Source organism: Rhinopithecus roxellana, chromosome 10 (assembly GCF_007565055.1).
Source record: "Rhinopithecus roxellana isolate Shanxi Qingling chromosome 10, ASM756505v1, whole genome shotgun sequence".
NCBI classification, from domain to species: Eukaryota; Metazoa; Chordata; class Mammalia; order Primates; family Cercopithecidae; genus Rhinopithecus; species Rhinopithecus roxellana.
The window spans coordinates 12,182,930-12,206,971 of record NC_044558.1 but is presented as its reverse complement, the minus strand read 5'-3'; the positions used below and the strand labels follow the sequence as shown (position 1 = coordinate 12,206,971).

Here is a 24,042-nt window from a genome sequence, read left to right as displayed (position 1 = left end):
CAAATGCAAGTCAATCACTTTACTCAGAGCCAGGCATATAGTAAGAGTTCTAGAAATGATACCTTTTATTATTGCTGTTGCTAGTATTCTTTTTTATAATTAGTAAAATACATGGCTGCTATGGTTTGAATATGTCCCTCAAAGTTCATGTGTTAGAAGCTTGATCCCCAGTGTGGAGTTTTTTGGAGGTCGAAACTTTAAGAAGTGTTTAGGTCATGAAGGCACAACCCTTATAAATGGCTTAATAAAATTATTGAGTAGTTGGTTTGTTATTACAGGAGCAGATTCCTTATAAAAGAACAAGTTAAGCCCCATTTTCATTCTTTCTCTCTCTTTTTGCCCTTCTCCCATAAGATGACACAGTAAGAAGTCCCTTACGAGTTACTGGCACCTTTATATTGGACTTCCCAGCCTCCAGAATTGGGAAATAAATTTCTTTCTTTATAATTTGCCCGGTTTGTGGTATTTTGTTACAGCAGCACAAAGCAAGCTAAGACAGGAAATTAGTAAGGGAGGAGCAGGCTAGAAAAAGCCTAGATTGCCATAAATTTTGCATTAAGAGCGATTTCAGTGAGGTCTCAGAAGGAGAGGATAACTGTAGGGAAAGTCTGAAACTTCTTAGATTACTTTTGTGGTCCTGATGAGAATGTTGGTAGAGTAAACACCATTCTGACGAGGTCTTAGATGGAAAAGAGAAAAGTCTTACTGGAAACTGGAGTAAAGACCATCCTTATTATGAAGTGGAAAAAAACTTGGCAGAATTCTGTTCATGCCCTATGGCTTTATGGAAGGCAATTTAAGAGAGGTGAACCAGGATATCTGATGGAAGAAACATCTCAGCAGCAAAGCATTCAGTGGGCTGCATGGCTTCTTTCAAGCATATATAGTAAAATGTGAGGAGAGAGAAATGATTTAAAGATGGAATTTATAATGAACAGTGAAGACTAATAGAAAAATTTGGAAAACTCTCAGCCTGGCCATATAAAGAATTTAAAAGCATGTTCAGGAGAGAATAAGAAGGATTTGGCCAAGTGGTCATTTGCTGAGAAGATTTTTCTCGCTAGAAGCAAACCAAGTTCTATTCATAAGACAATGGGAGAATGACCTGGAAGACATTTCCCAGATCATGGAGGCAAGTTAGGACCTTAAGGGCAAGGCTTCTAGAGAGGTGCCTGAAGGACCTCAGCATTCACTGCCCTGTGCTGCCTCGTAACACTTGTCTGGGAGAGTTACGGGCACAAAACTCCAACCTGTGAGAGCTGCTCAGAAGTGAACTGAGATAAGCAAAGCTGTGGAGATGAGGCTGCCTGGGGAATTGGGGGCCCAATCCCTGACCCAGTGGGTCTAGAAGGTGGGACATGGAGTCAAAGACTATTCTCAACCCTTAGGATTTAATATGGTTTGCCCTGCTGGGTTTTGGACTTACTTAAGACCAATTGCCCCTCTTTTCTTGCCTATTTTTCCCAGGAATGGAAATGTCTATCATATGCCTGTCCCACCACTGAATTTTAGAAGTAGGTAACTTGTTTTGATTCCACAGGCTCATGGCTGGAGAATTTGCCTCAGGATGAATTGTGCCTTGAGTCTCATCCACATCTGACTTGGGTGAAACTCTGGACTTTGGAATTTTAAGTTGGAGTTGGAATGAGTTACAATGTGGGGGCTACTGGAATGGAGGAAATGTATTTTGCATGTGTGAAGGACATAAATTTGGGGGCCCAGGGGTGAAATGCTATGATTTGAATGTGTCCCACAAAGTTCACCTCGTTGGAGGCCTGGAGGTATTGGGAGGTGGAACCTTTAAAAGGTGTTAGGTCATGAAGGCATCACCCCCATGGATGGATCCATGCTGTTATCACAGGAGTGGGTTTGTTATCATGTGAGTTGGTTTCTTTTAAAAGTGTGAGTTTACTCTCTGTCTCTGTCTCCCTCTCTTTGCCCTTCTGCCATGGGATGATGCAGCAAGAAGGCCTCTACCAGAGGCTAGCACCTTGATATTGAACTTTCCATCCTCCCAAACTGTGAGAATTCAATTTCTCTTCTTTATAAAGTACCAGTTTGTGATAGTCTGTTATAGCAGCACAAATAGACTAAGATAATCGCTGAAGTTGTATATAATTTCTCCCTCAGATATTATTCGGTTTCAACTAATTTCTTGGTTCATTTCTAAAATCACTCAGGTATTTCAAAAGAGATATAGTTGAACAAGTGGGCATAAATAGCATACCAGTTTCTACCCTCACACTGGCAAGAACCAGTCTAACTAGTACCAACATCCTTTACGTTAACATATGAAGGGCAAGTTCTGCAAACTAAAATCCTTTGCAGTTCAATTCTTAGACTTATTAGATAAGAGAACATAGGTGTTTTATACCTTGACTCCAGTAGTGCTTCAGGTATAGATTCCCCTGGTACCTGTGGACAAAACAGAGAATAAGGGCCACAGTATGGTGCAATCCATATTTGTATATTTGTAAGTGGTCAAACCACTACTCTGCCCATTGAAAGACTATAAGGCATGCCACAGATCCTTTTCCTCCTCTTCTGAACAAGATTCTGACCAATATTTTTCTCACATACTTGGATGAAGAGATTTTAGTTTGGATTTTAATATTTATAATCTGTAAATTCTTCCTCTAGATTGTCCACAGCTAAAGATACAGATGGAAATTTGTTAGGCAAAGCAAATGCAAAAGGAGTAACAATACCGGTCTGTGTTTGCATAATAGTGAAGGAGAAACTCTTTTGTTACCCATCACCTTACATGGAAAAGTAGAGGCCATAGCTTTTGAAAAAGAAAAAAATATTGAGTGACTGGACTAGGTGAAAGGAGCAGGGCTGGTCTTCATGGAGAGACGGATGACTGATACAATATTAGAGGTACTTCTTTAGACTGGAAGACAGTCTATAATTAAAGATACCAAGCAGGAAAACTGAATATATCCAATGACACAGTAAGAGAGCTTACTGTTCTTGATTAACACCCAAAGTGAGAACAAGAGTGTGATAATGGTTTAATTTTGTTAAAACTCTGGAATGTTTGACTATATTCAATATGCATTAATTATAAGCTAATTATATGGGCAAAAAGTTAAGGTATTTTCAGACTTAAACTGTTGATGGTATGAAGAAATGCAAAAGAGGTTTGCACATTAAAAATTAGCTTAGCTGGGCCGGGCGCGGTGGCTCAAGCCTGTAATCCCAGCACTTTGGGAGGCTGAGACGGGCGGATCACGAGGTCAGGAGATCGAGACCATCCTGGCTAACATGGTGAAACCCCATCTCTATTAAAAAATACAAAAAACTAGCCGGGCGAGGTGGCGGGCACCTGTAATCCCAGCTACTCGGGAGGCTGAGGCAGGAGAATGGCATAAACCTGGGAGGCGGAGCTTGCAGTGAGCTGAGATCCGGCCGCTGCACTCCAGCCTGGGCGACAGAGCGAGACTCCATCTCAAAAAAAATAAAAAATAAAAAATAAAAATTAGCTTAGCTAATTTTTAACAATGTTGCCCTGGCTAGTCTTGAACTCCTGAGCTCAAGTGATCTTCCTGCCTTTGCCTCCCAGTGTGCTGGGATTACAGGGATAAGCCACCATGTCCAGCCTATAATTTCTTAAAATGTATATTTCTTGCCTTACTTTGATCAATAGAAGCCTTAAAAAAAGACCTGGTAAGACGGTTATCACTGACTGGGTCCTAAACTCAGGAAGAAGGATTTCAATGTATGATTGATAGTTATAATATTTGCTCTAGGTTTTTTTTTTTAATACTATCTATCAGGAAATAGAGTATTTCATTTGATTCCCAGTTTGCTAAGAATAATTGTGAACAGATGCAGAATTGTATCAAATATTTTTCTGAATGTTTCTCCTTTAATCTGTTAACATATTGAGTTACCTTAATTGGTTTTCTAATGCTTCATTATTGGGATCTCATTGACTCTTTAATCCATGGTAGTTTTCTTTGTTGTCAGTTGAACTGCTCTTGCTAAGTTAATTAAGTAGTTCCTTGGTCCTCAATCCAGCTGGTAAGTGACTTTTCATTAATATCATGAAGTACTGATTACCCTCCTTGTAACATTCCTTGCTCTTAGTTGCTTTGAAATCCTAGTCTCTTGGTTTTCCTCTTCCTTCTGATGACTTCTTAATTTTTCCTTTGGTTTCTTTATCCTCTGGTGTTCCTTAGGACCCTTGGAGCGCCTACCTCTTATAAAATCAAATATGTGTTGATGTTCTCCAGACCTCCACGTGTGGTCCAAATTTCTTTTCTGAGTTGCAGTCACGAATATCAAAGTGCCTACTTCAACTTTCCAATTGGATGACTTTACAGATACTCCAAAATGTTCAAAACAGAACTCATCTTCCAACTTTCCTTCTTTTTCCTACTTTTTGGCTTCTAAACCTATTCTTCCTCCAGTGATTCCCTCAGGTCACAGTACTACATGCAGTCAGGAGTGAAAGGAGAGCCTAAATGTCATCACAGACTCCTCCTCCTTTTTCTAGCCTCCAAATCCATCACACAGACTATTGATTCTTTCTCCTAAGTATTTCTCATAGCCATACATCTCTTTCCATCTCTAGACACTAATTTGGCCAAAGCCATCATTCTTCTTCAGTTATTGCTACATTTCTTCATTTTCATTCAGCCTTTCTCTGTCTCGTAAACTCCCTCCTTTCTCTTTGTCCCTCTCTTCCTTTCCTCTTTCTCATTCTCTTTCTTCCCTCTCTCTCTTCTTTCTTTCCTTCCTTTCTTGTTTACTCTTTTTCTCCTCCTGTCTTACTATAATTTTAAATATCTGTCCTAAATGAAAATATTTTCATTCATAGGAAATAACTTACCAGTAGTTCTTTATACAACATCATTCTTAAAATATACACTTTTAAATGTTCATTAATAGAATTTAATTGAGGAGTATGACAGCAACATTAAAAAGGTCTAAGTTTTAAAAATGATTTCATTCATTTTTTGGGTTAATTTGTCTGGCAACACTTGACCACTAATTTCTAGTAATAGAATATCTGTTTGCTGACCATAAACCAAGACACATAATCTGTAACTGTGAGTTCAATTATGATGCATTGGTGGTTTTGTCAAAATAATTGTTCCTAGAATGTAGAACAAATACTTTCGTTTACTCTTTCCTTATTTCATCTACAACAATTTTCTACCTGTCTATTAAGGCTAAATTGGTAGCAATATATCTCTGGCCAAAAAAAAAAAACAAAAAAAAAAAGAACATATTATAAGACCAAGGTAAAAAGCAAAACTATGTTTAATTTTGAACAAGTTACTCTAAGATACCTGAGGAACATTTAGACTGAAATATCAGTAGGACTTTAATTTCAAAAAAGTAGTTTAGGTTTTGGTGTGTTTTGGATATTATTCTATCAGTTCGAAATATGACTTGAGTTTCCTCATGAAATTCTAAGTATTTTCCAGATCCAAGGCAAATGTCACCTCCCTTTTCCCCCCAACAGTAGTGTTTGTAGTTCTCTTTTCTGATTTAATAGTACATTTGATTCTTGATTCTAATTGCTTTTTTTTCTGTTTTCACTATTTTATAGACTTCTTAATGCTTTTTTTGTGGTAAATATGTTGCATTTGCATAAGGTCAGAAACAAAGCAGTCATTTATAAAATATATTCCTTGAATAACAACATTATTAGATTTTATCTACAGCTTCCTCTGAAAAACAATAAAGATATTTGGATCCAAGTGGTGTAGTATTTCAGGTGAGCGGAAATATACAAATCAGAGAAGGCGGGGGGAATCTAGCCTATATTTGCATGTTAATATACTTGACTTTATCCTTTTAGTCATTACCACAAGTGGAAAATTTCAGCCCATGCCAGTGATAAATGGACACAGCAACTGTTGGGTTTAGAATTCAGTAACTCTTTCAAAGAAACAAAAACACTTCCGTGAGGTATGTGAGACTGCATTCCTTGGTAGATCTTTTGGGAATAAGATCAGAATTATAGTAAAAACAGGCAAAGACTTCCTTAAGTATATGAGACTGTATCCAACAGCAGAAGGTCCTGATCAAGACTGGAAGTGCAATAAAAGCAATGAAGATAAGTATCAGAAATGAATGCTCTTCTGCAATAGTTTGATTGTAAATTTATTAATGATGCAAAGTATTAAAACCTTGGATTTTTTTGGTCTCTGGAAATGGCCACCGAATTCGATAAAATCTTTCTGACTCTGGCAATAGTGGAATTCATCATCGGCATGCTGGGGAATGTGTTCACTGGACTGGTAAACTGCTCTGCAGGGATCAAGAACCAAAAGGTCTTCTCAGTTGACTTCATCCTCACCTGCTTGGCTATCTCCACAATTGGTCAACTGTTGGTGGTACTGTTCGATTCATGTGTAGTGGGACTTGCTCCACATTTATATGCCACAGATAGAGTAGGAAAACCTGTTACTATGCTTTGGCACATGACTAATCACTTGACCACCTGGCTTGCCACCTGCCTGAGCATTTTCTATTTCTTTAAGATAGCCCACTTCCCCCACTCCATTTTCCTCTGGCTGAGGTGGAGGATGAACAGAGTGATTGCTATACTCCTTACATTGTCTCTGTTCTTACTGATTTTTGACTGTTTAGTGATAGAAATGTTTATGGATATCTCACTGAATATAATAGATAAAAGTAATCTGACTTTATACTTAGATGAAAGTAAAACTCTCTATGATAAACTCTCTCTGTTAAAAACTCTTCTTAGCTTGAACAGTTTTATCCCCTTTTCTCTGTGCCTGACCTCATTGCTTTTTTTATTTCTGTCCTTGATGAGACATACTAGAAATTTGAAGCTTAGTTCCTTGGGTTCTAGAGACTCCAGCACAGACGCCCACAGGAGGGCCATGAAAATGGTGATGCCTTTCCTTTTCCTCTTCATAGTTCATTTTTTTTCCTTACAAGTGACAAATTGGACATTTTGTATATTGGGGAACAACAAGTACACACAGTTTGTCATGTTAGCCTTAAATGCCTTTCCCTCGTGCCACTCATTTATTCTCATTCTGGGAAACAGCAAGCTACGACAGACAGCTGTGAGGCTACTGTGGCATCTTAGGAATTATACAAAAAGACTAAACCCTTTACCTTTGTAGACAGACTTTCCAGAAGCTTTCCTAAGAGAATAACTCAATGAGGAGCATTTGGGGATCACTTCCACTGTGCTTTTGTTTTTTTTCCTACTGCGTTTCTCTAAGTATTTTGGAACATAAATGAAATCCTACCAGGCTGCTTTTGATGGTAATTCACACATTGCTGGTCGATACCATTTTAAAAGTCATCATTTTTGTTTGGAGCATTGGCAAGCAATATTTTAGCCTCACATATTATTTCAAAAAATCTAAATTATTTAATTTTATATGCAAATGATAGGTAATTGCAACTTGTGGAGAAAAAGATGTGTGATTCTTTAGAAAGCAAGATAGATTATAAACTTGAATGGGTAAAAGATATACAATGTGGGTAGAAAATCTAATTAAAAACTAAAGTCACAGTAGGAAAAATATAGACTCATAGCTTCAAAGCCAAGCTTTTTTTTTTTTTTTTTTCTTTTTTTTTTTGAGACGGAATCTAGCTCTGTCGCCCAGGCTGGAGTGCAGTGGTGTGATCTTGGCTCACTGCCACCTCCACCTCCTGGGTTCAAGCAATTCTGTCTCAGCCTCCCGAGTATCTGGGACTACAGGCACACATCACCACACCCAGCTAATTTTTATATTTTTAGTAGAGATGGGTTTTCACCATATTGGTCAGGCTCGTCTCGAACTCCTGACCTCAGGTGATCCCACCCCTCTCATCCTCCCTAAGTGCTGGGATTACAGACATAAGCCACTGTGCCTGGCCCCAAGCATTTTTTTTAAATGAAAAAAAGTGGTATATTTTTGTTATTAGAAGTCTTATTGATAACAAGGAAATACGGTGATTATGTGAGAAAAGGAAGATTTGTAGTATGAAGTAAAGTATCTTTAAATGGAAACTGGAAACACATGATTTAATGCTGATGTCCATTTAAAGCCCCAAATAATAAACATTTTGATGTTCCTAGGCACTTGCTAATATTGCTAAATTCTAAGACATGCAATATGCATTTTCAGAGAGGCAGAAATCAGTTTCTACCATGTTATGTAATAGAACTAAAATTATAGAGGTTTAATCTCTTAATTCACAATTATACTCACATTGCTACTATAAAAAGATCATAAATACATTTAGAGGATGATTGTGTTTGTGTTTGTTTATGTGACATGCATTTTGTTGCAATCTGATCACTGGATTTCTTAGAGGAAAAAATAGTAACAATGTTAGCCAGGAAGGCACAGAAAGCAAAGTGACATTGTTTACAGAATGTTGCAGGTTTATTGTAAATTTTAGACAAGCATATGTATACATAGTCCTGCTTTGACTATGATAATCTAAGGTTAGATAAGGTAACTATAGGTTGTATATAAGGTTAGGGGTGGGAAATTTTACTAAAAATTTTTGAATATGATGGCATAGATTAAAACATTGTACAGAAGCTGTATAATGAAATTTTTTTTAACCAACAAAGGATACCTTTTAGAATTTACTTTCGATATATTCTTTATTTTGTGCTAGAGTACAGAAACAAAAATATGCTATTAAATATTGATAAATGCATGCTTGTAAACTAATCTTGATGAAGCTATAGGTGAGGGCACCACTGCACAGCTGTGCCCTGGAGCCGGAAATGATGTTAGAATTATTAATACTTCCCCCTCCCCATATGCATCAAATGAAATTGTAAGTACATCTGAGCTATGTGGTATCATGTATCAGTAACAGCGATGATGATAGTTTTAATGATAATACAGAATCTATTTTCTTAGTAATTTGCCTTTTACAAAATAAAATGTACATATATTTTAATCACTAATTTAGTATTTTATCAAAGATTATAATCATAATTTTCTTGCCTTGATAAAAGGTAATGTGCAAATCAAGTTGAATATATTTTAGACTTAGATATTGAGTTTATTTTAAATATTTTTTTAATATAAATGACTTAACTTTGTACTATTTACAAGATAACCCAAAACAGTATTTATATTTTATATTTTTGTGTCAGTAAACTTTTCTTTGGTAAGCAATTGATCCAACTCATGGGCAACCTTACTGGTAAGGTAAGAGTACTCTAACTAAGAGTAACACATGTCTAACACTTAGTAGGCAGCATACCCAGGGAGATGAGACTACAAGGAACAGGGACCTATTCTTCACAATAGAAGCAAAACGAAAATAAAACTAGTAAAAGCAGCCCAGGACATATTCTGGTTATTGCAATTGATGTATTGTAATCTGTATTTGTTTTTGTGTGTGTGTGTGTGTGTGTGTGTGTGTGTGTGTGTGTGTGTGGTTTTTTTTTTTTTTTTTTTTTTTTTTTTTTTTTTTTTTTTTTTTTTGAGATGGAGTCTTGCTCTGTCATCCAGGCTGGAGTACAGTGGGACGATCTTGGCTCATGGCATATTAGTAAGTATTAAATCTCTTCTCTTCTCTTCTCTTCTTTTTGAGATGGAGTTTTGCTCTTGTTGCCCAGGCTGGAGTGCAGTGGCACAATTTTGGCTCACTGCAACCTCTGCTTCCCCAGTTCAAGCGATTCTTCTGCTTCAGCCTCCTGAATAGCTGGGATTACCAGTGTACACCACCACGCCTGGCTAATTTTTGTATTTTTAGTAGAGATGGGGTTTTACCATGTTAGCCAGGCTGGTCTCGAACTCCTGACCTCAGGTGATCCACCTGCCTTGGCCCCCAAAGTGTTGGGATTACCACCGTGCCTGGCCAGTAATCTGCAAATTTGAATGGCAAATGAGAGCAAGCTCTGCACCTCCACTTTCTCCCAAAAAAGGCCTTTGTGGGAATTTAGCCGTCACCAAGCCACAATCCAAGAGCCATGCCCAACACATGCACTGCCACATGCACCATGGAGAAGAAAGACTGATGTGATTATGACCTACCCTGGGACGCAGCTGTTGGGGAAAGAGGAAGATTATCACTCATTTTTATAGACTCCCACTAACCTCACTTGTCAAATAAATGTTCACTTCAAGATTCTAGGTGTAATCATTGTGGCTATTTCAATGCATACAGTCGGGTAATTTATAGGAGAGGAACAAATAACCTGTTTCAACTGCTGAAATTGGCTTATCTCCAACCCATAGCTCTAGTTCTGAAGGCAAATAAGACACAAATCAAGTATACCAAGGCATGTTTTCTTAAATCGTACTGTATGTATACATCAGGTAGAAACCCACACCTATACTGATTTCCAAGAAAGAGGAGCACCAGTTTCCTCACTGTCTCAGGTGGTTTATCTGCTATGTCTTAGTAGATGGCTTTTTCTAGCAAAATCTTGATTAGACAGCATCTTCTCTGAGCCAGGGTCATGCTTTAAAGGGTGTTTTCTTTTTTAAAAAAACTTTCATTTTAGTTTCAGGGGTACATGTGCAGGTTTGTTATACAGGTAAACCCATGTCATGGGGGTTTGTTGTACAGATTATTTCATCACCCAGGTACTAAGCCTATTACCCAATAGTTATTTTAGGGGGTGTTTGTATATTCACACAGTTGTTTTTCTTTCATTCTAGACACCGGATGGTATTTTGTCTAGAGTAGGACATAGATTACTCTAATTATGTAGATTGAAAAAATTGTGATTATTAACTTAGACTTTGAATACAACTCACAGTATATGGGTCTTGTGGTTTTTATACTTGTTATTGCATCTTTTATTTTTAGTTTCTTCAGTGTAACTACAAACTCAAATGTTCTTTAATCGCTATCTCCTGACTGACTTGCTTTCTGTGTTTGTCACAGTTAAACCACGCCTGTCAATGGAGTCTTCTTCTCAATTAGCCTTTATATGACTTACAGAGCATTTCTGAAAACATCAGTGATGTTTTCAGATAGGGCTATCTTGCTTCTTGTGTTACAAAATCTAGTTTTTTAGCCATCTTCAACTCCCTGGGCTAGAAGTAGTTCCTTTTCATGAAGAAAAGTACCAAGCCTCCCCCATCTTGGGTGGCAGACCAGCATGTTCCTTTTGATTCTGTATGATTTCTTGATTGAACTAGAAAGATCACAGAACAATGCTGGGTTTTTCAGGATTAGAACAGAAATGATTCATAAGTTCATATATGAATGTAACATTTTCTCTAATTTTAAGGAGGTGCTTTCTTTTCTTGCTCTGATACTTGTTTCACAGTCAAGCCTTATTCATTTTCTCCTTTTGTGTGCTGCTAGTGGGACTGCCAACTAAGTTAGCACTAATTCATTTAACAAATAGTTATGGAAGACCTACTATTATCCAGGACCTTTATGTTCTGTGAATTGGAAATATACCAATCAACAACAACAAAAAAGTCACTTATGTGGTTGTTAAGAGAGTTGCTGGCCAACTTGCCAGTCAGCATCAATACTAGCTGAATGAGAAACACATTGTCAGAGAACAAGGCAGGCAAAATCCTGTCCTGTCCTCAGAGAATCATAGATTTGCAGCTTTTCCATAGAAAGATTTTTGTCTGGGTTTGGGAGTCACTGTAAGACATATATCAAGAGCCTCTCAGTGAGTGCCAGCAATGTACTCCAGACCAATTAAGTAATAAAAATCCCTGGGGGTGGCCCACAGGCATCAATATGTTTTTTTAAAGCTCCCACATTAACTGTAATGTGCAGTAAAGGTTGAAAACCATTGTATTAGAGTTCAAAATAATACAAATAAATTATGTAATATATTTTACTGTGGATATATTTTTATGAGACAAAGGATTTTACCAAAGGAAGAATTAATGAAAAGAATTTCCCTCCTACTCTCCACCTTTTTTTTTTTTGCTATTTTCCATCTTTTTTACTATGTTTTTCATTTCAGTTGATAAGAGCTTATTCGGAATCAAATAGCCAGGAAGGCATTGGAAACCAAGCTCAAAAGTTCAGTAAAACAGCTCAGATAGAGGAATAATTTTGGTTTCTTTGCATATGCTTTTACATAATTGTGTAAAATCATCTCCCTTTTTGTCTATTTCTTTAAGAAATCCTAAAAGCTTCAAGACCCAAGCCAACTGTCATTATCTTCATGAAACTAGAATTAGTTATTGGCCATAGATTTTATAACACCCTCCTCTGTGTTGTAATTACATTTTGATCAAACTTTGATTACATTCAGTAGTAAAAGCACATTTAATGTTGCTTTTTTTCACTACTCTGTGAGCTTTTTGACGCTTCTTTTTATTACACTTAATTCATCTAAAGTAGAATCAGAAATATGATGGAGTTTAATGAAACGAATGAATAATACACATATTGTAGAGGTTATTTTTAGATAATTCTTTTAAAATGAAAATATTCAAATCCAAATGGTATTGACTTTCAGTTGAGGAGGAAATTACAAATCAGTGTAAAGAAATGTTTGATATTTGCATACCTGACTAAGCCCTTCTAGATGTCCTCACAAATTGGAAACTGCTGACAGTACCAATGATGAGTTGGCCCATTTACTATATTTACTGTTTAATTTGGAAGTCAGTAGCTCATTAAAAATAATGTTAAAGTTTTTTTTTTTAAATTAAGATATGTGAGACTGGATCTTCTTGCACATATTTCAGGCCTACTGGTGAGATGAACATTAAAAAAACCAGAAAGATATTTTATGAAGATAAGTGAGATGGCATCAAACAGAAGATCATTCTAAGTTACTGTAAACATTTTAAATATAAATCTGAAAATCATCAAGTTGGATATTATTCTGCCATGTTTTGACAGCAAAAGTATCAGTGAAATAGTATTAGCTTTCTGGATTTGCTTCTACAGAAATGCCACCTGGAATTGGAAATACCTTTCTGATAGTAATGATGGGAGAAGTCATAATCTGAATGTTAGGGAATGGGTTCATTGTACTAGTTAACTGCATTGACTGGTGAGGAGTCAAATGATCTTATCAGCCGACTGTATCCTCACCAGCCTTGCTATCTCCAGAATCAGTCAACTTTGGATAATGCTACTTGATTCATTTTTAATAGCATTATGGCCACATCTATATGCCTTCAACAAACTAGTAAAATTTATTGGTATTTTGGGGGCACTGACCAATCACTTAGTTACCTGGCTTGCTGCCTGTCTTAGTGTTTTCTACTTCTTTAAAATAGTCAATTTTTCCCACCCCTGCTTCATCTGGCTGAGATGGAGAATTAGCAGAGTGCTACCTGTACTCCCACTGGGGTCTTTGTTCCTACTGGTTTTCAACCTTGCATTAACAGGTGGACTTAGTCACTTGTAGATTAATAGCTACACAACTTATGAAAGAAACTCAACTTGGTCTTTAGATGTAAGGAAAATTCTATATGGTAACGTCTGGATTCTTGTCAGTTTGATCTACTTAATTTCCTTTCTTCTGTCCCTGATCTCACTGCTCCTTTTAATTCTGTCCTTGATGAAACATATCAGGAGTTTGCAGCTCAACACCATGGGCCCAAGGAACCTCAGAATGAAGGCCCATAAGAGGGCTGTGAAAATGAAAATGAAAATGAAAATGAAAATGAAAATGGTGTCTTTCCTCCTCTTCTTTTTGGTTCACTTTGCTTCTCTCCTACTAACAGGTTGGATTTTCCTTGTACAGCAGAAATAGTAGGTCAATTTCTTTGTCTTGTTGACATCAATTATTCTTCCTTCAAATCACTCATTTGTCCTAATTTTGGAAAACCACAAGCTGAGACAGACTGCTGTGGGACTACTGTGGCATCTTAAGTGCTACCTAAAAAGAGTGAAAGCTTTAGTTTCGTAGACTTTTCCAGATTTTTCTATATTCCAGGGGAATTAATGAGAACACATTGAAGATGTATTTTAGCATGTGTTTTTCACCCAGATTATTTTAAGGTATAAGTGAGCATCACAAAATTTCCCTAGAATGGCCTATAAATGAACAATCTACTCATAAAGTCAGCCAATGTAATACTGGATTTTTAAAAAAGTAAGTGTCATTGTCATTTTAATATTTGCTAGTAACAAGGCAATATTTGAGACTTAATATAAATGTAAAATAAATAATGCAACATGTTTTAATTTTATATGTGCTGGCAAATGTGTGATGACATTCATATGTGAGGGAAAAAAGAAGTAGTATTTGGAAATGGTTCTAAATACCATTAGAACCTAATATCTACTCCAATTTGGAGTAGGTGGAATATTTTTATAACACTAAGTAAAAGACATTAAGAACTAAAAATATTGAAAGCATATAATCTCATAACAATAGATGTAACTTTTAAAACAAAAGAGAATTCTCTCATTAGGACCCTAGCTAGGAATTCAAGCTGTCCTACCTTTGTAGGATAAGTGCAAAATCAACTGAACTTCTAAAAAGAAGTTGAATACTCATCCCTATGTCCATAATGATGCATCTGTTTTTACTTTATAGGATCAAAACCATACTTTGACACAGGATCTCTGTGTGTGTGCACATGTGTAATGATATATTTTTGTCATACCATGAATACTAGTGTGTCACATCAGAGAAAACTAACACAACCAACTAACTCACTAAGAATAAGAACATAAAGGAAAATTTATAAGAGAATGTCACATATTTGCATATATTTTAGGCATGTTTGTATTTGTGTATAGTTCTAGGTTGACTTTTACAATAAAATAATTTAAAGTAACTGAAAATGTATACAATATATAATCTTAAGGCCAGTACAGGCCTATACAGACATTTAGATTTTTAAAATTTCATTCATTGTTAGATACTGTATAATCAATTTCCTAATGATTATCATGAACATTATCTTGCTTTAGAAAGGGCAACATTAAAATCACACTGGCTATATTTAGGTTCAGGTCGTGAGGATAATTTGGTTTGGAATTACTCCTTTCAGTAAACAACTTAAATTCCCTTCCCCTTTCCTTCCCCTTCCCCTTCCCCTTCTCCTTCCCCTCCCCTCCCCTCTCTGACCTCCCCTCCCCCTCCCCTCCCCTCCCTCTCTTCCCCCTACCCCTCCCCATCCCTATTCCCTCCCATCCTTCTCCCCTCCCCTCCCATCCCCTTCCCTTCCTTTCTTTTCGAGATGGAGTTTTGCTCTTGTTGCCTAGGCTGGAGTGCAATGGTGCAATCTTGGCTCACCGCAACCTCTGCTTCCTGGGTTCAAGCAATTCTCCTGCCTCAGCCTCCCAAGTAGCTGGGATTATAGGCATGCGCCACCACGCCTGGCTAATTTTTTTGTATTTTTAGTAGAGACAGGGTTTCTCCATTTTGGTCAGATTGGTCTTGAACTCCCGACCTCAGGTGGCCTGCCAGCCTTGGCCTCCCAAAGTGCTGGGATTACAGGCATGAGCCACTGCACCTGGCCTAAACTTTTCTTTAATGATCAAGATTCAAAAGATTTAAACAACCATGCACAATCCTTGCTTCTAGTGAGTGGGACTTAGAAGTAAATGTCTTATTAGGATGAAGTCCTCACATCTCAGGTACTATCCTTGGAGAGATGAAGCTATATGGAGCAGAAACCTATTCCAGATAATAAAAGCACAGAAAATGACTATTAAACGATGAAGGCTGGGAGACAGTCTGGGACTGTGGCTACCACTGTATTGCATTCTCCCTATTACAATGACATTTTGAGATTAAGCTCTGCACCATCATTTTCCATAACAAAAGCCTGGGTTGGAGATGCAAGCCACGATCCAAGAAAACCACGATTCTTACATCCAAAGCTAGTTGCAGGCAATCTGGAGAGAACTGTATCCTATCCTGGGAACAAATAATTGGGAAAAGAAAAGGACCTTTTTTTTTTTTTTTTTTTTTTTTTTTTTTTTTTTTTTTTTTTTTTTTTTTTTTTTTTTTTGCCAATTGCTTTCTCCTAAAGTAAGTTTATAGTCTTGATGTCATGAGAGTTTCTGAGTTCACCTCTCTCAGTTTGGTCACACAGTTGATTTATAGAAGAGCTGCCAATAACGTGAATACCCTGTTTCTAATGCCAAAACCGGCTGATGCCTGAGCCCTGCCTTAGGCCCAGAACTTAAGATAAGAAGATATTTTGGGTGTGCAAGCCATGTTGTCCTTAGCTTTACTCAAAGAAAACATCCTAGTGAAAATATGCATGGATCAATAAATATTTCAGAGAGCGTGATAGTCTCTGGTGAATCTCTGATAGTTCACATGGTTTGCTGCTGCCCTTAATTTCATGTCCTTTGAGCTAGAAACTTCCTTAATTAAAATACAGAAACAAGAAGGCCATCTGCAAAACCCATACTTCCAGTCCACTCATCTGTTACATTGCTTAATGCTGTGTACAATGACCTAGGCCCTGAGCTAGATTATTGCCAAGAATAAATCCTCATTTAGAAAACTGATCAGATGGTTGGTTTGATAAATTCAGAAAAATGTTAGGCAATATTTTTTTGGGAAGGTTATTTGTAGAAGAAATCCCAGGTGACTGATAAACTCTTTTCAATTTTAGCTATTTTGAGGGGCACCAATGTAGATGCAGCTTCAGAAGATAAAGGCATTATCCTGACTTGTATATTGCCACCTGTATTCCTTAGCCCCATGTTTAATAAATGAATCAGTTCTGGAAATAATTTACGTTCCCTTTTATATAGATATAACCTGGCCCCTGAACTTTGAAGCTTCTATTAATTATTTTCCTTTTAGACTTCAGTTTGAGATACTTTTGCAGTTTTCAAAAAACAATTAAAAAGTGAAAATGATCTCTTGAACAACAGTTCTTTTTTAACTTTAAACATCTTGTATCTTTGGCTTTTTGTTTTTTGAGACAGGGTCTTGCTCTGCAGCCCTGGCTGGAGTGCAGTGGAGTGATCACAGCTCACTGTATTTTGTTTTGTTTTTGTTTCAATCTGCTGAACATAATCTCTAATTCTCTGCCAATGATCTTAGAGCCAAGACATTGTAGTTACAATATTTCATTATTTGGCTGTGTGATTGTTTTTCTCCTTCTTTTTGGTTGATGAAAAGTTGTACCCAACTTCCTCACTAATAACATGAATGATCTCCATATCTCTTTATTGTTCATTGATGCATTCTACTATTTTACAGTGGCTAAGTCCATATTCTTGGTGTTGAAAGTCATGAAGATGGTGAAGACTTTGTAATGTTCACTGCAGATTCCTAATCAGGACAGAAACTGGCAGGGATGTCCTGCAATTAAGCTACTAAGACTTCCATAGTTTCTTCTTTTCATTTGTAGTAGGCTCTTGGGAAGGTCCTTGGGCCTTTTAGTTGTGCCAAGAGCATTGCTGAAATTTGTATTTGTAGGGGTAAGGGGAGGTTTACTGAAATTTTGAAAAGATTCATGACCTGACCTGGTGGTAATCCTGCTGAGCAAATCCTATTTAGTTTGTTCATACTGCTATAAAAAATACCATAAAATGGGTGCTTATAAACAACAGAAATGTACTTCTTACAGTTCTAGAGGCTGGGAAGTCTAAGATCCAAGCATTCACAAATTTGATATCTGGTAAGGGTTCATTTCCTTGTTCATAGATGACTTTTCCCTATAATCTTACATGGCAAAAGGGGTAAGGGAATTATTTTGGGGTCTCCTTTATAAGGGCATTAATTCCATTCATGAGGGTTTCATCTTTATGACCTGATCACCTTCCAAAGGCCCCATCTCCTAAGATCATCACTTTGGGGGTTAGAATGCCAGTATGTGAATTTTTGGGGGGCACATTCAGACCATAGTACAAGTGTTAAAACTGCATGAAGAATCCCTGCACTCAAGGTAACCCAAGTAATAGATTAACATGAATCAATCCAACCCAATTATTGGGAATTCTCATAGTTCTTGCAGAGGTTCTTTCCTTGGCCCATTTTCTTGGAACTTCCCAAATCTAGTCTTTAGACTACTTTCCATGCTCAAACTTCCAAGTATTAGGATATTCCTTTCCCTCATCTTTTGTCCCTGTATTCCTCAACTTTCATCCTACCCCTTTATGCTTCTGCATGTAACTTTATTTTCTTCTTGACTCTATCAAAAGCTATTGACGTCCTGCCAGAAGGATCACTCGTTAAAAGCAAACTGCAAGATTTTCTAACAAAATTGAGTTAGGGATTCTCAGGACAGGAACAGACATGGCTTCAAATTTAAGATTGTCTGATCTCTACTCTGGGTAGCAAAGAAAAGTGTTTTCCTTCCATTCTGAGGACAATGTCCTTTTCTCTCTCTCCCTTTGCTCCCATATCCCTCAATCTCACCACCGTCTAATAAAATAAGCCAATAGATTTAAGGCTGCAGAGAGTATAAAATACTTGAACTTACATAACAAATCATGTTAAATATTTATATTTTAATATGAAAGACCCTCAATAGTTATGTTAAAAAAAGTAACTATTACCCAGGTAATATTTCTGTCCAGAAATTTGAGAAACAGGATTATCTGTAATTATCTACACATTTAAGAAATTGAACTCCTTATGAAATATATCTTTAGGAATTACTGGAGATTCATTTGAGGTCTGGTTGGTTACTATGACCTTAGGAAGTTACTTAACCTCTCTAAATCCGTTTGCTTCTTTGAAAAATGATAAAAATGTTTTCCTCACAGGGTATATGTGAGAATTATGGAGCTCATGTATATAAACACTTTTTCATAGTTTCTGGTATTAAAAACTCAATATATTTTTTAAATGATGCTGATGGTAACGATATGCTGTTTGTCACTACATGTATTTTTACACAGAATTAAAAAAAAAAAAAAACTTTTCCTCTATCCCTTAGGTTACATACGTTGCTATGTTCACTATTTTCCTTTTATAGCTAAAATAAACTGTAACACATCATTTCCCTTTTTTTTTGTCAGCTATATTTCTTAAGTTTTGTATTTACTGATAATAATTATGCCACCTATGTCTCTGCTTCTTCATGCTTGAGGGATCTCTGGAACAATCAACGTGCATGATGGTCTGAAAAAACCCAATTTATGGGCAATAAAGTGAATCATCTTATTATCAGGGACAAATATCTGTTTCCTTTATTGACTGCTACGTAGAGCATACCAACCAAATTGCCATTCATCTATCCATCCAACAATATTTATTAGCTATTCCGCACTGGGCAATGCTCTAGGCTTGGGGATAGAACAGTGAACAAAGAAAATTCTTGGCCTAATGGATATTACCTGGAAGTGTGCCAGGAAGAATAAAGTCGCTTGTGAATTACAACAATAACTGGTTTGTTCAGGTCAAAATCTTGTTTTGTCTCCTGAGAATTTCACTGAATTGCAACATGTAGGAGGCAAAGTATACCTCAAGAATTAAGAGCAATTATGAATAAATGATAAACCACAGAGCTTACATTTACCTCCTTATATATGCATATTTATGTAAATAATATACGTGCATATTCACAATTATGTAAATTAAACATTTACATACTTACATTTGTAAATATGTAATTTTTGCTTATTTAAAATGTAAAAATGTAAAAATTACATATTTACATTTATGTAAATATGCAAATATATTAGGAGGTAAATGTAAGATGTAACTGTATACATATATAGTATGTAAGTGGTAACTGTGTACATATATAGTTACTACTTACATTTATATATGTGTATGTACATATATGTATATATACAATACACACACATACTGTTACTACAGGGTGTAAAATTGAATAGGATATAGTGTCTTCCCTCAAAGAGTTGCCAATTATGTTGGAGGATATAATAAATACAAAGTGTGTTTCTTCGGTTTAACAAATGACTGATGTGAGGAAAAAAGTTGTAGGAACATGTTCACATAGTCACCCAAATGGAGCATCCTACTCTGTCACCATTTCAGGGTTAAGACTAGACAGTCTTTTGTGTTACAAATTGGGACATTAGTGCTCTGGGAAACAGTGATGTTCACCATTCTAAATCCCTTGGTATTACATTTCATTTATTAAACTACACTTCTGATATTTTAGATTAAAATGTTTTGGCTTATCGCAGTCTAGGAAACCTGTCTTGAGTATATAAAACAGATAGCTGATGCACAATTAGGGAAAAATAAGGCAACCTACGAAAATAACCTTATGGATTAAAAGAAGTGAGCTCCTACATGGTCAGTGGAATCCAGGAAAAATTTAATGGAAAAAGTGCCATCTAAGCTTAGCTTTAAAACAGAGTATCTTCAGGTAGAAAAGGCAAAAAGGAGAATATGCCCAAGTGGAGTTTGGCTGGAGACAAAGAATAAAGACTAGAAAGAACAATTACCCAAGGCCAGACCTGATGTTGGAGGGAGCAAGATACTTACTACTTAAAGACATAGAACAACTAACTGTTCGCTGAGCACAATGAGTGGAATATAGAACACTGCATCTAGTTTAAAACTTTACCCTTCTTAGTGGTTTATTATTTTTTTCTGAAAAAACATGTGTATGCTACTTTTACTGCACTTTTCTATATCAGATCTTGATTTAAAACTTTACCGGCCGGGCGCGGTGGCTCAAGCCTGTAATCCCAGCACGTTGGAAGGCCGAGACGGGCGGATCACGAGGTCAGGAGATCGAGACCATCCTGGCTAACATGGTGAAACCCCATCTCTACTAAAAAAATACAAAAAAAACTAGCCGGGCGAGGTGGTGGGCGCCTGTAGTCCCAGCTACTCAGGAGGCTGAGGCAGGAGAATGGCGTAAACTCGGGAGGCGGAGCTTGCAGTGAGCTGAGATCCCGCCACTGCACTCCAGCCCGTGTGACAGAGCGAGACTCCGTCTCAAAACAAAAACAAAAACAAAAACAAAATTTTACCACTCTTAGTGGTTTATTATTATAGTTTTTTTTTTAATCTGAAAAAAACATGTGTATACTACTTTTCCTGCACTTTTCTGTATCAGATCTTGATTGACTCACCACCATTACACACACACCTCTCTCTTCTCTTCCATCCTCCCGGTTGTAGAATCATTTGTTGTAAAATCAGCATTCAGTATTCACATAATTATGACAGACTTTACATGACTAGTATTGTTCATAGTTGAGGCATACAGTGTAGTTTTTAAATTTTTATTTTTCTCAGGGTTCAAAATTACATGTTCTGTTTTCTTAATTTTGAAAAATATGCAATCACTAATTTATCCCCCCTCTATGGAAAAATGAAAGCTCTCTAGGCTGTATTCAAATACACCAGGTACTCTATCAATTTTTATTTTTTGAAATATTCTACCTGAGCTCTCCATCTTTAGGCATTTCCTGTTGACTTCATACTGTTCTCCCCTACCACTCTCCCTCTTTAATATTTTACCGTTTTACAAACTTTATGGCTACCCTGTAACAACAGACAGTACCTTTCAAGTTCCAACTTTATAAGGACAGAACCACCATTTCATTTATTTCCGCCGCCCTCCTTCAACATTCCTACCTGTATTTCCTGCTCTCTTTTTAAAATATGGTAAATAACATTTGCATTCCACTTTGTAACCATAATTAAGTATGCCTTAAACAATAAAAAACATAAACAACATTTGTATTTTACGATTATTCAAATGTTATTCACTGAACAGTCAAGCTTTGTGCTACTATGGGATTTCCTTTTCTGCGGTTCCAAGCTTCGATCCACGTCCTGCCACAGGAGCATTGCAATAGAGCCCATTTTCTCACACTCTCGCCAATAGTTCAAAAGCTTGCACCATTTTGTCTGGTATTTGGAGGATGCTTTTCCTGTACAGTTTTGCTTTTTTTCACTGAAAGTTTCTGATTATTAATATTTTCTCTTGTGGGATGAAGAAGTATGTACCTTCTATATCACAGTCTTAATACTTTCAGCTCTTACTCATTCAAATCTTACAATCCAGTCCAGTACTCACGGTTTACTGATTTGCTTTTTCCTGAAAATTTTAGCCTTCTGTTTTGTTTTGAAATAATGCAACCTCTGCGCTTTGTCACGTCCTGAAATTCGTCAGGTGTTTTAGGATGCACACTTCCTTAGATCTTTTTGGGTCTTAACTGCAGTTCTGTTTCCGGAATCGCGTATTTTCTTTCTAGGAATTGTAGGCTCTCGGCGGCCCCCAGAGGAGCTCTGCTTGTAGCGAAGAAAGCAGCCGCGAACAGCGCCTGAGCACTAACGCGAGACTGTGGGGCTCGCCATTCGCTGCTCCGCCGCGCTGCAAGGGACCCTGGGAGTAGGCCATTATGCTAGCCCCTGAGGCCGTTAGCTTAGTCACGACTCTAAATGTGTACCTGCAGTCGGATGTTGAGGATCACCGAGCCCGCGACGTAGAAGTACGGGAAGTTCATGCGCAGCTGCCAGGCCAGCTCGAAGAAGGCGAGCAGGGTGCGGGAGAGCCCCTTGCAGAAGACGCCGTACGAGGTGGGGGCCGCGGCGGGGCTTGAGGCCCTGACGGCCAAGGAAGACTGAGCCGCCGGGGGGGCCATGGGCCAGGTGTCGCCGCCCTCCCAGCGTCTGTACCGAGGGTTGCCGCAGGGCCCGCGGACCCCCTAGCGACGGCTGGGACCGGCGGGACGGTGGGCAAAGCGGCCCCCGGGCTCACACCCAAGCTTGCTGCTGCTGCTGCTGCTGCTGCTGGGTCCGGTGCGGCGCGTCGCCCCAGGCGCCGCTGGCGCTCCGCCCCTTCCTGTCTGCTTCTCACTTTTGGCATTTACCATTTAGAGCTCAACCGGTGGTTGATCTGGAATAGGATGTGTTATACAGCATGTACGAACAACCATGCAGATATTTCCACTTTAAAATGAAAAAAGCTAAGCGAAATGTAACTTGCTCTAGGGCACAAAATTTGTAAAGTCCAAAGCTAGATTAAAACTTTAGTTTGTCTGCTGTGTTCTGTGGGATGTTAGCCAGGAATCTTACCCTTTTGATTTTATAACATTAATATTAGGGCAAGATTATTCCTAAGCCAGTAAAGGCACAAGGTCTCTGTATCCATAATATACCATAGGCATAAAGGATCACAATCTTAGTCTTTGGATTTTTCTATGTATTAGGAATATTTAAATTGCAAGTGACAGAAATGATAAACATTCAAGCAAAAACCTAGTAGACACGCGTATATACACAAGGACATACATACAAAATCATATTCCCGTATATGTAAACCCTTAAAAAGTTCAGATTAGCTATGGAAGCTTCAACCATTTCTGCATGGAGATGCATCTGTGAAACCCGTGGCTAGGCTGTAAGGGCTGGAATACTACTCTGTACTGCCAAACTCTTAATACCGTTAGAGTAACTGCACAGTGAATCTCTAATAGCCACGATACTTTTGTTATTTAAATGACGCACATTTCATTACCTTCACTTATCTCCCATTTTAACTAGACAGCCCTGTATGTTTTAATCTTAACACGTCTTCATTCATGGATTATTCGAATGTGTGATTTCTGATCACGACCTTAAGATTACAGTCTTGTTCTGAAAAGCATTGTTCAGATACCACACATCGCACCGTGCACTGCATGTCTCGCAGCTATTCAAAGCACAAGTTCAGTACCCTAGAGTACCTCTGTTTCTATATAGTCTACTGATGATATGACTGGTAGAAATAACATGCCGTTGAGAAATTTATAAAAATTAATTTTGTTTTCCCAGCCAGTATTTCTTCTTTTGCTACTTTGCTGTACCAATACCACTACCCAGAGATAGTACTTACAGGAATTACTTATGACAACTTCTAAAATACTGGTATACAGACTGAAGAGCAATGTAAAATAAATGATCCATTCCGAGAACTGGGAGAAGTTATGTAATTTCAGTTCACAAATATAATTTACTCCCTTTGAAAATTGAAAGACTAATACATAGAGCCATTCAGGGTCACAGGAGTCATTACGTTCCTGGATTTTTCATTTCCAAATATGTAAAGCTATGTGGACTCATTCTCTCTTCTATTCCTCTTTTGTGCCACCCTTTATGCCCTACTTGCTCCAGCTCTGGGTAACTCCATGAAAACTTTGTCTTCCACCCTGAGACCGTGGGGAAAATAGCAGCCACCCACTGATAACATGGCCAGATGGAAGTCCTATTCCAATGGGAAGGGAACAGGCAAAGAACAGTCACAA

At 37.6% G+C, this 24,042-nt stretch overlaps 2 protein-coding genes across 2 annotated transcripts; one reads left to right on the top strand and one right to left on the bottom strand.

Moving 5' to 3' along the window:
- Positions 1–6,170: 6,170 nt before the first annotated feature.
- Positions 6,171–7,115, top strand: TAS2R42 (taste 2 receptor member 42). Its single transcript, XM_010378455.1, has one exon. It carries the CDS (start codon positions 6,171–6,173, stop codon positions 7,113–7,115), a length of 945 nt encoding a protein of 314 aa, XP_010376757.1.
- Positions 7,116–21,019: 13,904 nt separating this feature from the next.
- On the bottom strand, positions 21,020–22,582 carry SMIM10L1 (small integral membrane protein 10 like 1). The gene has a single exon (XM_010378454.2). It carries the CDS (start codon positions 22,399–22,401, stop codon positions 22,195–22,197), a length of 207 nt encoding a protein of 68 aa, XP_010376756.1. The 5' UTR covers positions 22,402–22,582; the 3' UTR covers positions 21,020–22,194.
- Between the last annotated feature and the right edge of the window lie 1,460 nt (positions 22,583–24,042).